The 16,305-nt window shown below is 34.7% G+C and overlaps 1 protein-coding gene and 1 non-coding gene across 2 annotated transcripts; both read right to left on the reverse strand.

The window, feature by feature from the left end:
* On the reverse strand, nt 1-107 carry LOC125578750. Its single transcript, XR_007316833.1, has one exon. It is a non-coding gene; the product is annotated as a small nucleolar RNA R71 (small nucleolar RNA).
* A 12,948-nt stretch (nt 108-13,055) lies between these two features.
* On the reverse strand, nt 13,056-14,574 carry LOC106364601 (probable WRKY transcription factor 62). The gene is made up of 3 exons (XM_013804141.3): nt 13,909-14,574; nt 13,699-13,821; nt 13,056-13,612 (listed from the first exon to the last, which is right to left on the reverse strand). The coding sequence occupies exons 1-3, from the start codon at nt 14,322-14,324 to the stop codon at nt 13,237-13,239; spliced, it is 915 nt and encodes a 304-aa protein (XP_013659595.2). The 5' UTR covers nt 14,325-14,574; the 3' UTR covers nt 13,056-13,236.
* Between the last annotated feature and the right edge of the window lie 1,731 nt (nt 14,575-16,305).

Consider the following 16,305-nt stretch of genomic DNA (forward strand, 5'->3'; position numbering starts at 1 on the left):
ACATTGAGGAACACAATCACCTCCATCAGACAGCTCACTGATGAGCCTTTCTGCGACGCATGGGAGCGCTTCAATGAATATCGCAGAGAATGTTCTCACCATGGATTTGATGATGACTACCTTTTGGGAATTTTCTATGATGGAGTTGACTGGGAATTTCAGAGTGCTATGAATTCTGCCAGCAATGGAGACTTCATGACTCAGACCACTGATGGAGCGTTTGAGCTGATTGAGAACATGGCTGTTACCTCAGCCAATAAGAACGAGGAGAGTGATTGCTCCAAGAAAGGGAACAGTTCTGACACCCAGAAGATAGATGAGCTGACTGCCAAGGTTGATCAGCTACTGAAAAACAACCAAGGGCACGTCTTCAGCATGGAGTAAGCTACGGCCGAGCAGATTCAGAACTAGAACCAACAACAAACGCAGAGAAAATTGGCGCTACCGGGAACAGTCAACCAGATGAGCTAAAGGGTCTTGGTATGATGATGCAACAACTGTTGCAGGATATACAGATTCAGGGCAAGGCATTGAATCATGTTTCTGTAGACATCAACACCAGGATGGACAACATGTTCACTGAACTGAATACAAAGTATGATACTGTGAGCAACCACATAAAAAGGATTGATGTTTAGCTTGCTCAAACAGCTGAGAGTGTTAAGAGGCAGCAAGGTATGCTTCCTGGAAAGAGTGCGATGAATCCTAGGGTTGAGCACTCTAATGCAACAGTCTGAGATGTGAGAAATCTGAGGGAAAGGAACATGAGCAAGTGTCTGTTGAGACTGCTCCATACGCAGAAGAGAGAACATATCACTCTGCTAGCTCAAAAGTGACTGCTCCTGACAAACTTGCTGAGACTTCACTGGTTCGAGTATATATTCCTAAGGTTCCCTATCCGATTCCACCTAGACATTTGATGGATCCCATTAGTGTAGAGTAGCTGGCTGGGTTTAGCATCTCTAACCACTAACACAATTTTAGTGTCAAAACCACACTATTTCAGTGTAATTTCAACACTAAAACCAAGGTCTTCTCCAACCATAACACTAAACTTCACACTAAAACTACTTTATAATATTATATGTATTAAGTTTTTTATTTATCATTTATTTAATTATATGTTTTAGTAATAAAATAAGTGAAAAGTATTTTAGTGGGATGAATAATGTTTTAGTGTGGTGAATAGTGTTACACCAAATTTGGTGTCAAATTTTAGTGTTGCACTAAAATGATATGATTTTTGCAGTTCCATTGAAGAAGATTTGGTGTAAAATCACACTAATATAGTGTTTTGCAGTTGGGTTGGAGATGACCTTAGGGCATCTCCAACAATTAACTCTATTTTAGTGTCAAAACCACACTATTTTAGTGTAATTTCAACACTAAAACCAAAGTCTTCTCCAACCATAACATTAAATTTCACACTAAAACTATTTTATAATATTATATGTATTAAGTTTTTTATTTATCATTTATCTAATTGAATGTTTTAGTAATAAAATAAGTGAATAGTGTTTTAGTGAGATGAATAGTGTTTTAGTGTGGTGAATAGTGTCACACCAAATTTGGTGTCAAATTTTAGTGTTACACTAAAATAGTGTGATTTTTGCAGTTCCATTGGAGAGGATATGGTGCAAAAATCACACTAAAATAGTGTTTTGCAGTCCCATTGGAGATGGCCTTAAGAAGATGGTGAGAAGGCTTCCTAAAAAAATCTCATTTGAACAAGCTTGAGAGATTCGGCCATTGCATATGTTCTTCAAAAATTACAGAGAAACTCGTGAGAAAATTACGGCTCTCTTTACTAAAGCATTGACACCATCACTGAAGGTATTGCCTAAGGTGGATGACCCTGGAAAGTTTGTTTTTCCTTGTTCCATTGCTGGAGTGGAATTCAAGGAAGCTCTTTGTGATACTGGGTCTAGTGTGAACCTTTTTTCAAAAGAGATTGTAGACGAGCTTGACATTGTTGTTGTTGAGCTTTCTCACATGAAGCTGGCTTTTGCAAACTCTTCCATGGCAGTCCTTTATGGAACCATTCGCAATCTTCATGTCCAGGTTGGAGACTATGTGCTCCATGCCGAATTTCAAGTTGTTGAGATGAGGAAGGATCATGAGATGCCTTTGATCTTTAGAAGGTCATTTATGGCTACACTTGGAGCAATCGTCGACATGCCTAATAAGAGAGTCTCCTTCTCCAAAATCAACAAGAAGGTTTTCTACAAGGCTGTCCTAACCAGATCACAAATACGATACGCCTCTTGCATCTCAGTGGTTAGTTGAGAACAGCGTAAAATTGTTCCTAAGAAGTTTGGAGATAAGAGTGAGATGAAAGAAGTCATGGATGGAGACCTCACACTGATACAAAGAAATTCACTGGGAATGCAAAGGCGAACGAAAAAGTCTAGAAGAAAAGGGTCAAGAGTGACCCTATGATGACTTTGATACCTCGCTTGTGTGATGAGAATTCCATCGAGTATGAGGTAAAGTGCAAGGGTACATCTAAACTTTTCTCTAAAGTCAGAGTAATTCTGACACATGAGCTGAAAGAGAAAGGAGAAGCTGCTGTGAAGGGGTTGCTGAGCAGAGTTCTGAAGTTGAACATGTCTGATTGTGGAGCTTGTTTTGGAACAAGCCATCATGATCAACCTGACTGATACATGTCACCAAGTCAAGCTAGTGACTTAAACCAAGCGATTGGTGGGAGGCAACCCAGTGGTAAGTGTAAATATAAGTTGGTTTTGTTTTTGTTTACTTATTTTTGTTTTAGTTTATTGAGTTTCAGGTCAAAAAGCAAAAAAATCTCAGATACTTCAAAAATTCTAGGTTGCAGCAACAGAACAACCTGCTCCCCTGAAAAGAGCGGTTGTTCCAGGCGACCATCTGATGATAGAACACCCCAAATTTTCATGGAGGACCCGCTCCACTCAGGTAAGTATCTCAAACAAAAAAAATGTTTATTCTTGTTTTCGTATTCTTTCTGATTTATTTTCACACCAAGGACAATGTAAAGTAAGTATGGGGGATGGCTTTCGTCGTTTACTAACTCGTTTCTTTCTTTTGTTTTTTTTTTTGAGTCAGTTTTTATGATCGAGACAGTGAAAACCTTTTGGGAATTAAGACCTTATTCCATGTTGATCACTGACCACCTCGTGGTTTAGTTATCTTATTCAGTGGCCTTAGCAGTTACGAAATACACACATATGGACCTGGAACACCCTGACATATCTCACTTGATTCTCCAGAAATTCTCAGCTGATCATGTTACACTGGATATGTGCAAAAAGGTCAGAGAGGAAAGTATGAACGCAGCTTGTTACTCGTTACTGCTGCAGAAATTCAGTGAGAAAGAATAACAAGCAGATTAAGGGAGCAACCGCTCCATAACCAATGAACTGCGCAAGAGGATGGGTGGAGAACCAGAATGGTCGCGAAATCAGAACCACCATTGGCACTCATAACGATCATGTATTACCTCCTTCTTCGTCACATCACCATATCAGTCAGCAAAAAAACGAGAATAATGTGATGGAGAAGGAGAAGAAAGAAAAGAAACATGGAGCCACTGGGAAGGTCGAGCAAGAAGTTGGTACCAAGTATTGAAGAGTATGTAGAGGAAAGTAGAAATCAGAACAATCAGTCGTCTGTTCAGTCATCAGAACAGTCGCACCAGATATAACAAAAACGAGTAGAGGTTGTGGACATCAATGGATCTATCCTCTTTTGCCATTTTTGTGCGATATCCTGCATCCTCTATAATGAACACTCTTAACTCCATCATTAAATAGCTTGTTCCACACCTAGACCGTCTACCCTGAATAGTGCATGTGATGAGAAGCTCATGCTACTCTTAAATGAATGTAGGGAGTTCTGTCTCGATAGTGTTGTTTTTTCAGGTTTGAGATATAGAGTATGGAGCCGATCTTGAACAGCAGACAGTGGGATTTTGGTAAGGGTGTGTTGTCCTAGTTTTACTGCTTGTATGGTTTGGAGATTCGTGGGTAAAGTATGGTTGCTGAGAATATGAGAGTTCCCATACTTTCAAACCTTTCTCCCTGTTCTTGATACTTGAAATTGTTTGAGGACAAACAAGGATCTAAGTCTGGGGAAATTGATATATGGTGTTTTTGGCATCTTGTATATATGTTTTCTAATTGGTTTTCAAGTCTTTATCGAGTCTTCCTAGTCCTTTTCGAGTCATTACAGGTCTGGAGTTGCATTGGATGAGAGATAGGCCAGTTGGAGGAAAAGTGGAGAAAAACAGTGTAATTTGGTGATTTTCACGCAAAACAGTCTGACGACTGTTCCTGGTCGAGCGGAGCAACCCGAGTGCATGTTCCAGCTGCAGAGATTTTTAAGGAAACTTCTAATATTTCGGGATTTGCCCTAATCATCCCAATTTTCTCTCCTGCAGCCGCCATAGACCTGCAATATATCTTTTCTTATTTTCTATTATTATTGTACGCTAGTATTTACAAAAGAAACCATTGGAGACTTTTGTATTGAAAATTTGCTACCTTGAAAGGAAAAATGCTTCACTTCTCTCACATTGAGAAGATTCATGAACCCTATCTTATTTATTTATTGATTCAACATGTTTTCTTCATCTATTGTCTCTGTGTTTTCTTTGTTCATGGCTGAGTAGTCAAATTTCTTAGCCTAGGGTGTTAGGGTGTTAGATATGTGAGTTGAACATAGATAAGTAAAACCATTTATTGTCTTCGCTCATAAATGTTCTTAATGCTTGCATTAATCTGGCCGCTTAATGTTAGATCTTAGGTTTAACATGTTCATTAACCGTGTAATAGGTTGTTAGATCTGTTATGAATGAGCATTGCATCCCTAATCAGCGAAAGTAGATATTAGAGTGTTTTGTGAACCTATCGGACTTGATCTCTATTGCTTGATGTCGCGTCATGATCCAAACAAGAGTTTAGGTATCAAGCTCGATCAGCATAGGGAGCAGTACCACGACAGTGGACTGTTCTACTTGAGTGATCCGAGTTCTAGACTTGCTCTTAATTGAACTTAAATAATTGTTTGGCTCACACTTGCTTAACACCCGATCAAACCACCATAGGCTAGCACTTTAATCGTCTGAATACTTTAATTAATCTTGTTACTTGTTTCTCACGAAACCCTCAAATCTTAAAACCCCCATATTGTTTTACCTTGATATTGATCCTATAGAAATAAAATGTAATCGTTGGTCTCTGTGGATTCGATCCTAAAGTGCTACATCGACATACCATTCGATTGTGATAGTGTGCACATTAGGTTAATTGTTTGCGTATACACGTAATATCAGAAAGAGACAAATGACTAGTCCTCTTAACAAAGTTGATGATCTTTTCACTAAAAAAGAAGGTGTAGAAGAAGCTTACGAGATAAATGCTTTGACAACAATCAGTCACAAACTCTTCAATTTGATAGAAGGAAGAGAAATAATCTAGGGGAAGCAATCAAAGAAGGTTCTGATTTGGAGGAACATGTGCGTTACGATGCCGTTAAATTGATTCATCAATTAGTAATGAAAGACTTATTCATTAGCATATCCGTTGACAACTAACGTTGCGGTTGGATTAAGCATGATGTGATATGATTTTGATTTGAGCTATTACTTATGTGTGGTTTTTATTTATTATTATTTACTGATGTTGGATCTCTTATATTGATTTTTTGCATTTGATTACATGGTTTTTTATAATGAAATTGGTGTTGGTATCCTTTGTTCTTGTTCGAAACATGGACTTAGCATGTGTCTTTCATACAAACATATTATGATCCAATTATGAGATGAAGAATCTAAGATAAGAAGAGTTGAAGAGAAGGAGAGATTACAGGAAATAGATGCATGCAGGTGGATGCGTTTTCATGGACGCGTGTTGGTGGATGCATATAGATGGATACCATTTTGTCTTGTCTAATCTAACTTATCTTGGAAGGTGAGGTACTGAAGGTGGAAATCGTCCAAGTTGACCTACGGAAGTCAAAAATAATGTTGGGGAAACTTCCAGACAAGTGGGAACCAATTTGAATTTGAATTACTGCAAATATAGCTGTTGGGTCAAAAGGCAGTCTATTATCATGTGTGTCTTTCTTTACATGTTAGAGTGATTATAACGATGACATATGTACAAATCACTTGGTAAATAATGTCTAGGGATATCTAACTTTATTAAATATGACTACAATACTCTAGAATCCCCGAAAGCTTTCATCCTTGAAACCATAACCAATATGTTAAGGTGCTTCCTAAAACACCACTCCTTAGACCATATTTTAAAACAAAAATGGAAATCATAATAAGCAATTTGCCAAAAAGACTCAAAACTTAATTTAAATACAATTTTATACTCTAAATTTAATCAAATACAAATTAACATAAAAGTGTAGTAAAATCAGATTTACCCCCTTATGACTAAACAACGGTACACTTTTTACGGTTATATTACTGGGAAGACTTCTCGAAAATTCTATTTATATAATTGATTTATAAATTTTGAAAAAAAATTTGATAGGAAACAAATTGAAATTATGTAAATATAAATAATTTTAAATCAAGTAAATTTGCATTTAATAAAATTGAATTGTTTTCACATAGATGAGAGAATATAAATTGTAAGTCATGATTGTTCATTGGTTAGAGATTGATAACATATGTTCAAGTAGTGTTAGTATTTTAGGGTCAGATTTTAGAATCGTGATTTTTTTCTTTTGAAATTAAGATTTGACTTAAGTGTTTAGTTTTGTATATATTTAATATTTATAAGTTGATTTTATGTTTAATAAAGTATTCATTACTATCTAGTTAAACTATTTGATTTTAGGATTTATGGATAGAAAACTATTAAAGAAGCCTGCCAGGAAGTTATTCACTAACAAACTTCTTTAGAAGTTTTCTAGAACATAAGGTAAATTTAAGTTATGAGAAATCTGAACATCGTTTCATTTTTAAGTGTCATTTTGGGTTTATGCACACATATTAAAAAAAGCAATTAGTTTTGCATATTTTCAATATAAAAACATAATTACCTATACACTTAATCATATTTTAACCAATAGAAAAATAAATTGTTGAATAAAATTAATAAATAATGCATTGAAATTCGAAAACTTATTTTATAAAAAACAATTCTCTACAACGACACTTAATATGAAACGGATATAGTATAATGCAAAAGCAGTTTTCTAAACAATTTTTTTAACATAATTAGCTTTTTTTTCCTTTCAAATGGATGCAACAAAATTGTGATGTTTCTCAGTGTAAAACTCTTTAACCTCTTTCTAATCTCTTTGAATTTGAAGACACCAAACTTAACATCAATTTCTCATCTCTCTGGCTCATGTCATTCTCAATATTATTTTTTAAAACTTTTTCATTCTATGGTTTTTCATCTTATTCTCCTAAAAAGTATACATATAACTATTAGATATGTATTCTGTGTTTTTGTTTATTTGAATAAAAATATAGATCAACCTAATGTGATTGTTTTTTTTATGTAGGCTTAAAAGTTATATTTTTGAGTTTTTCTATGTTTAAGCCATTTTAAATGTTTTTGGATATTCATATTTTTCATATTTGAAGACAATATGTAGGATTTCATATTTCATTAGAAGACGTCATTAATACTCCTCGAGAAGTCTGCAATGCATATTGATAAATTTGGTAAGAATTTATTTTTCACTAGTTATTTTTGTGTGATCAAAATTGAATAAAGTTATAGATTCATTTTAATGGGACTATTTGCTTATTATTGTAGCTTAAAAATTGTTCACAGTATATCTTTCTCTCTAGAAAATAAGATAAAAATCTCTAAATTTTTTATATATTTATTTTTGTGTATTAAAATCAAATAATAAAAATTAATTCAAATGTGATTATATATACATATATATATATTACTAATTACATCGGCTTTAATATATTTGTTATTATTTTACTTGTAAAAGTTATAGTTTCAAACAATATAAAATATATTTTTGTTTCTGTAAACTCTGGACGATCACGTCTTTCCCATTGTATCCTCTGGAGAAATCTTGCTCAGAGTCAGGAGCACAGTACCTTCCTCGGTTAATGTATTGTGATTTGCATTGTCTGCCTGCTAGAAAAGGTTCAGGAACAATACCAGGTGATGTAGTGGGGAGTGAAGCGAGTGTAGCCTCTTTTTCGAGAATCTGAGCAGCTCCTTTGAACCTCTTGAGAAACCGGATCTGTGCATCATATTTGGATCCGCACTCATCATTGCTCTTGGTCCTTAGCTTGTAGGCTACTCGGTAGTTCGGGTGTGGAAGAGCCTCCCGCCAGTCCAGACTTATATGAACGGGTTCACCGTGAGCTATTGATGGCGCTCCCTAGAGATCTCCTGGCCACTGCTGAAGGACTCGTGATGTTTTGCAGGTAATCATCTGCAACTGATGGTGATAAGTGGCTCAGGCCTGTTATCTACCACCAAGATGGTCCGGCACAAGTTTGTTGTGCGTTCCAAGCCTACAAGGAGAAGTAACAATCTGTGACGAATCAGCAACGAAAAATTCAGGTTCCTTGTGCAGCAACTCATGCCCGTGAATCAAATAAAATAAATAAATAAATAAAGGGAGTATTCATTCAAGAAGAGAGAAATAAATGTGAGACCTTCTCGATTGACAAGAACGAAAGTGGGCAATCCAGCGACTCTGGATTTGAAAGAGATGTCAAAATTTTTGCAAGGCTTCTGGTTAGCTTTGGGGTAAACCACGGCGTTCCGTCGTACTGAGGGACACCAAAGTTGCCGAATGCACAGTCATAGATTCCTCAAATGGATTCGGGCGAAGTCACTCACATGTTATTCTTCTGAACCACGAACCTCCCCATGGGTTTGGGGGGGGGGGGGCGTCACACAAACTCTGGACGATCACGTCTTTCCCATTGTATCCTCTGGAGAAATCTTGCTCAGAGTCAGGAGCACAGTACCTTCCTCGGTTAATGTATTGCGATTTGCATTGTCTGCCTGCTAGAAAAGCTTCAGGAACAATACCAGGTGATGTAGTGGGGAGTGAAGCGAGTGTAGCCTCTTTTTCAAGAATCTGAGCAGCTCCTTTGAACCTCTTGAGAAACCGGATCTGTGCATCATATTTGGATCCGCACTCATCATTGCTCTTGGTCCTTAGCTTGTAGGCTACTCAGTAGTTCGGGTGTGGAAGAGCCTCCCGCCAGTCCAGACTTATATGAACGGGTTCACCGTGAGCTATTGATGTTTTGATGGCGCTCCCTAGAGATCTCCTGGCCACTGCTGAAGGACTCGTGATGTTTTGCAGGTAATCATCTGCAACTGATGGTGATAAGTGGCTCAGGCCTGTTATCTACCACCAAGATGGTCCGGCACAAGTTTGTTGTGCGTTCCAAGCCTACAAGGAGAAGTAACAATCTGTGACGAATCAGCAACGAAAAATTCAGGTTCCTTGTGCAGCAACTCATGCCCATGAATCAAATAAAATAAATAAATAAATAAAGGGAGTATTCATTCAAGAAGAGAAAAATAAATGTGAGACCTTCTCGATTGACGAGAACGAAAGTGGGCAATCCAGCGACTCTGGATTTGAAAGAGATGTCAAAATTTTTGCAAGGCTTCTGGTTAGCTTTGGGGTAAACCACGGCGTCGGTCATGCTTCCGTCGTACTGAGGGACACCAAAGTTGCCGAATGCACAGTCATAGATTCCTCTAATGGATTCGGGCGAAGTCACTCACATGTTATTCTTCTGAACCACGAACCTCCCCATGCGCGAACCCAATATTCTTTCATAAATGGGGGGGGGGGGGGGGGGGGGGGGGGGGGGCGTCACACAAACTGTTCAAATTTTTCACCTTTTCTATTTTCTCTCTAGTGTTTTTGGTAAAAATTTCAAACAAGCTCACCACTGACTAAATATGTCTCCCGATTCTACTGATTGATATGGCAAAAAGCACCGTCAAAGGATTTAGGCCCGATCATCATCCCATGAACTATTTAATTCTCAGTATACTAGGCCCATGTTCATACTAGATTTTTATAAATTATAATTTTTTACTATGTTCTCATATTTCCTGGAAACTATAATAGATGTAATATTTTATTTTGTGTGGTAATCATGTTAAATTTTATACATTTTTCAAAAGTTTTTACAATGTTGTAAAAACAACTTATGAGGATAAAACACAGATACAAACCCAATTAAAGAAACCAGAAGAACATAAGGCCACTCCTTTGTTTGTCTATCAAAGGAATCCACAGATACAACCCAATTAGATTAGATATAGTATCTTTGTTTGTCTTAAAGAAGACGTAGATTGAAACTACTTTGAACTTTATCATGTTTATTAGCCTATATTTTATATAAAATGAAATAATATTGCAGTGATTTCAATATATTGGAATGGTAAATTTGAAGGCCAACCTAATAAATCAGAGGCTACGCTGACCAGAAAGATGTGAATGTTGCAGTGTGTTTATATTGTACACCCATCAATTCATTTAAGAAAGATACCTCAATTTTCCACACGAACGTTGCTTTCACTCTCGCTTTTAAAACATCTTTGGATTTATATGTCTACCTCTACATATACATATATATATATATATATATATTTATATATAATATATATTAAGTTAGGAAGTACGTTTACATTAAACATACAGTTACCAATGTGAAAGTGAAGAAAATGCGTTACACGTTTATAACTAACAAGAAATCTAACCCTAGATTCTCTGTAGTATCAGAGGTAATGAGTTTCATATATATATATATATATATATATATATATATATGTGTGTTTCAAAAAAAAAAAAGTTTCATATATATATATATATGTGTGTGTATGTTCTATAAGCATATATATTATAGGTACATGTCCTTTTATTCATATATGAGTGCCATAGACTGTTACACACAAAAAAAGTGCACATAGACATACTTGCATGATGTTGGGCATACATGATACATATGCCTATAAAAAGAGTCTTTGATGCATATTCTAAGGAAAAAAGGTTCGTATCCGTTTACCCGATTATATTAATTAATCCATTCCACCTACAATTATTATAAAATTCACGACATGTTTAATAATTATCTATGGGTATACTAAAAAAAAGCTGTGCCAAGAATATAAATTGCATAAATCTTGAATGATTTAAGGTATCAAACATTATTCGCCATCTTAACTTTGTTTTCTAGGATAACTAAACAGCATCTATCTATAGGTTGGGTGCTTGATTATGATAACCGTTTTTCAATTGCATCATATTATGATATATAAGCTCACGAGTAACAAAAACAAAGGGGGACCACAAAATTTTAAATGTTATATCAGTACCATTAAAAGATTTTAATGATCATTCCAAAATTTTGCCCTTAATAAATATTGTAGTTTTCTCAAAAATATCTTTATTTTTATAAGGTATTAATAAAATTTATTAATGTCATTTAAATATTTTGGTTTTGGACCTACAGATACACACCTAAATGGATCTATAAATAATAGGCTTATGTATATATTTAAAAGATATATTAACTTTAAATTTAATATAAGTATAAATATATTATGAACTATAAATAAATTAAGAAACATGAAAATATTATTTTCTTAAATATACATATCAATATTCAAAATAGATCATTTGAATATTATACATTTTTTCAGTACAAACCAAAATCCTATATCCTACACCATATTATATGGTCCATATATCATATACATATTTGAGTATCATTTTTCCATGTATAATGTTATTTTATACATAATATTGATATGGCAATTACAAGTGTTCAAGAATATTTTAAAAACTATCTTAAAAACAATTTTTAATTCTAAAATAAAAACACAAACTTATAATAGGTTATTAATAACAAAAATAAACTAACATTGTCATATCAATAAGTTTTTTATATTCTCATTTTTTATTTGGATAAAATAATAAAATTTTATCAAATTCTAAGGAATCACTAATTTATGTAATATTAATAAATATATGAGTAATTTAATATTTTTTTAAAAAATATACTATTAGATATTTTATAATCGGATCAATGGTATCAGATCACAGATTAATAGTGAGTTTTTGAGTTTTTGTCGGGTTATATGGAAGTTTTAATTAACAAATTTTTCATTAAATCTGAACCGGATTATATATAACGTATCGGGTCTATAGGTTCAACCATGAATCTAGGTCAGATATGAAAACAAATCTTAAAACTTAAACATCATAGAACAACTATCATATTTCGAACAAATACCATATTTTGAAGAGAGAAAAAAACAAATGATAAAAACCTAAAAACTCAAATGTTATAGTTCGAAACAAAAATAATGATAATTTTCAAATTAGTTTTCGATTAAGAAATGAAAAATAAACAATCAAAATCTAGTTTGAGTTTAAAATTAAAGAGATGCATTATCATCTTTGGTTTCTTTTCTTCTAAGCATACACATTAAAAAGGATAAGTACATTCTTGACTCGATCGTGAAATGATTTTTTTTGTTTTTGTTCAAATCTCGATCGTGAAATGATAACTTCTAAGGAACCTCTGTAATTTAGTCGATAGAAAAGTCCAGAAACCCTGGTGTTCGAAAAAATGAAAAGAAAAGTCCTTAAACCCAAAAGAGATATAATACAAAACTAAAGGATATATAGCTTTTTCCTGATATAAATAATCTATATATTGGGTACTTAGGGCACAAGGGTCAAATTAAAGGTCTCTTTGTCTTTCCGATCTGCTTCAGTCGCAAGTTGACTGACCTGGCCAACAATTTCTTGTTTCACCACTTTTTGACCCTCGTGTTGGACTGTGTACAGTTGATCGGATTAGCATGAGCGGTTCAGAGAGATTTTATTTATGAGAATAATAATATTGATAACTTTCTTTTTGTAAGTATAAAATTAGTAACAGGAGGTACACTCTAGGAAATTATGAGGATATTAGTAGAATAAATCAACCAAGTGTGGCTAGCTTTACAAGACAATTTGTTAATATAAGATCAACCCCCGTAGGAACAAAAAAGGGAAGAAAGCTGGCAACATACCGAACAGTGTTGATGCGTTATTAAAGCTGATTAATATTAAACTCAAAACAAAAGTTCAAAGTAGAGGTAGGCAAATACATGAGATGCAAAACACAAAAAAAAAGTAACAGGAGGTATACTATAGGATATTATGAGGAAACAAATAACTAAAGTTGCTTTAGATGTCTGATGATAGCGACGGGAAGGGCATATATGGTCATGATAAGTCACTTGATGTGCGAGCAGGGTTAAACCCGAAAGCCTCCACAGCGTAGGCAACCTCGGAGGACATATACTCAGATGGGGACGACCACTCTTCTGCTTTCTCAGAGGGCATCATTTGTTCAGCTTTGAGATGAATTATCTGATTTTGATGTTGATGGGTAGAGGAATCTGGGTTATCAAATCGGATCATGCGTGAATCTTGGGGATCTGAGGTGTCAATGGGAAAAGTTTCAAAGGCTTGATGAAGCTGACATGTGTGGCGGCCGAAGTAAGTGGTTGAGTACAATGGAGGGTTGTTTTGGATCATTTGAACCTGCTTCTTTGCTTCGCATTTCTGGTCGTTTGTGTACGCACACTTGTAGTAACTCCTGATATTTCATCACTTTTTTTTTGTTTATATTAACACCATCAACTATATATGCAAATTAAGTTTGAATGTGAATGATCGTTATACCTTTGGTGGTCCGATTCTTTGATTTGCTTTTGTCCGTATTTCCTCCAAAGAAAGCCGTCGTGGTAGATCGGGTTTGGGGATTCGTGTCTGCGGTAATCTGAGCTCTCCGCCATTGATGTCTTTCTACAACCACCAGATGAGAATCATTTCATTCAACCATTCTTGAACATTTCAATTGACTATTTAGGTTAGATTTTTATATTTATATACCTTCCCCTCTTGTGAAAAGGTTTCCTGCTGCTCTCAAGAACATGTGAAGAGTCTTGGGGAGATGAGTTATTGGATTTATCATCATCTTTGTTATGATCATTCGTATCGATCAAAATGGAGAGAGCATCCGAGAAACAATGGAGGACGGACTTGGCCAGATCCTCCCTTTCAACGGACGAATCTGACTCGGCGTGGTGGTCCATGATTAGCTTGAGCTGGTTGGCACACCCATGGCCGTGAAGCAGCTTCTCCATAACCTTTTGCTGGCAAGACTCCATCGTTCTCTGTCTTTTGTCCAAATCGAGATTATTAACTAGGAGATGTGATGCGCTTCTTCGTATATATGCATATATATCGATGAGGTTGTTTGATGGGAAGTTTCGTATATATGTATTAATTACCATACACTCCTTCATTATAATACTATTATCTAATTAAGAATGTGCGGATTAAGTGTGGCCCTTGAAGTTTAACCCCACGATATAGAAACAAAAACAATGAGCACTACTATGTGACTTAACCAACAACTCTTTTAATTACAATAAATACTAGTAAACAATTATATATGTGTAAACTCATAACTTTTTTATTTGATTTGGGCATCTAAATTACTTCACTGGATTTCCTTCTCTTTTCAGTAAAGTGGTTTTCATCTCATATAAAAACAGGAACATCCCTTACAAAATATGGTGTTAGGAAAACTAAAATATTTCTATGGCTATACCCCTTGTTCGGAAACTCGCTAGGCGCAACGCGTGCGGATGACCAGCGCCTAGCGATTTATTGAAAAATCGGAAATAAATCGGGGAGTAATCGGGGATTTATTTTTTATGGTTATAGTACTCACTAGTACATATCTTCATTTGTGGATTCCAAATATTATTAAAACTTAGGTCAATTGTTTTGTTTAAACCTTTTGGACCTACTAAAAAGTGGTTCAACCCGTGAAGGGTGGTGTTTTATAGTTTTTTATTATTTACTTTGTTTTAATAAATATAAAAAGATATGTATGTCTTCATCTTCTTCCTTCTTTATTTGGTTCTGCGATTAAACGTTTGGCCATCCATGGTTCTTTCTGTATAATTTGATTAGTCAACTTTGTTAACGTAAATCTTAAAAATGATGATCAAGTAATTTTTCTCAGATCTACAAAAAGAAACATTTTCAGAGATTTTTGAGCTTTCCGGAAACAAAATTACGCGGGGTAGTTTCAAAAAAAAAAACATTACGCGGGCGTGTAACCTTATACCACGTTCTGGGCGGTTAAAACGCGGGTTAGCGTGGAATGCATCCGAACTGGCGAAACTCGCCACGGTGACCCACCGCTTCACGATTTTGCGGACGATTACTCGGCAACTCGGCCGCTTTTTAGAACAAGGGCTATACCCTTTTATTTCTTTTCTGCATTTATATAAGAAAGCCAAGTTACAACAAAAAAAAAACTAAAATATATTATTAAACCACGTAATTATAATATTAAAAAAAAGAGTGCATATTTTATATAATCTTCTTCACAATTTAAACACACACACACGAAAAAAAAAAAAGAATTAGGATTGTTTATAAAAAAATGAGTTAACCACAACATTGGTGAGAGTGAAGTTATGAATCTCTGACAATGGGACGAGTCCAAAAGCATATGGCACGGCACCTGAGAAGATGGAACGCCTAATTAACGGGCCAAGAAAACGGAGGAGCCAATTTAAACGGCGCAAGTGAGTCAGCTCTGTCAAATGTGACGTGGGGTACGTGACCTCATCGTACCTTACGTAATGGAACGTTGAATTATGGATGACAGATCGTGATAATGCATTAATCCTAATCTAATCTCCTCAATTTTTTTAGATTCCAACCCACCTGTAACATTTGCCTCTATAATAGTATTATTTAGAGACAAACTACTCCAACCAATTTATATTGTTTACTCTAAAATAAATATTACTATTTTTTTATTTATAGAAAAAATAGTTTTTTAAGTTTATTATATATTTAAAGGTTGTTATTTCATTTTTTTTTTAAAATTCATCACTCTTAAGGTTTTCTATTTTATAGGAAAATAACAAAATACATTGAAAATGATATTATATATATGTAGGTCTAGTACATAATACTACAATTTCAACTTTTTAACTATATCTCCTTTTTATTAATTGCAAACACGGTATGCATATGCATTCATATTATGCCGAAGATAAACATCTAACCTTATACGTGGACGTCTAAACATGACGTAAACAATATATGTTTTACATAAAATATAGATATAAAATTAATATGTATGTATTAGTTTTAGAAAACTGAACATGAAATATAAGTTTTATGTATTTTTCAAAAAAAAATATAACTTTTATGCATAAAATTATAGTTTAACATATATAAATAGTTTCAGTTACAGAA

Source organism: Brassica napus, chromosome A9, assembly GCF_020379485.1.
Source record: "Brassica napus cultivar Da-Ae chromosome A9, Da-Ae, whole genome shotgun sequence".
Taxonomy (NCBI): Eukaryota; Viridiplantae; Streptophyta; class Magnoliopsida; order Brassicales; family Brassicaceae; genus Brassica; species Brassica napus.

Excerpts from the sequence above, each read along its gene's own strand:
- LOC106364601 (XM_013804141.3), bottom strand. The coding sequence starts at position 14,324 with ATGAAGGAGTGTATGGTAATTAATACATATATACGAAACTTCCCATCA. Across the intron at positions 13,822-13,908 it reads CCTTTTCACAAGAGGGGAAG|AAAGACATCAATGGCGGAGA; the intron begins GTATATAAATAT and ends TGGTGGTTGTAG. Across the intron at positions 13,613-13,698 it reads AAAGAATCGGACCACCAAAG|GAGTTACTACAAGTGTGCGT; the intron begins GTATAACGATCA and ends ATGAAATATCAG.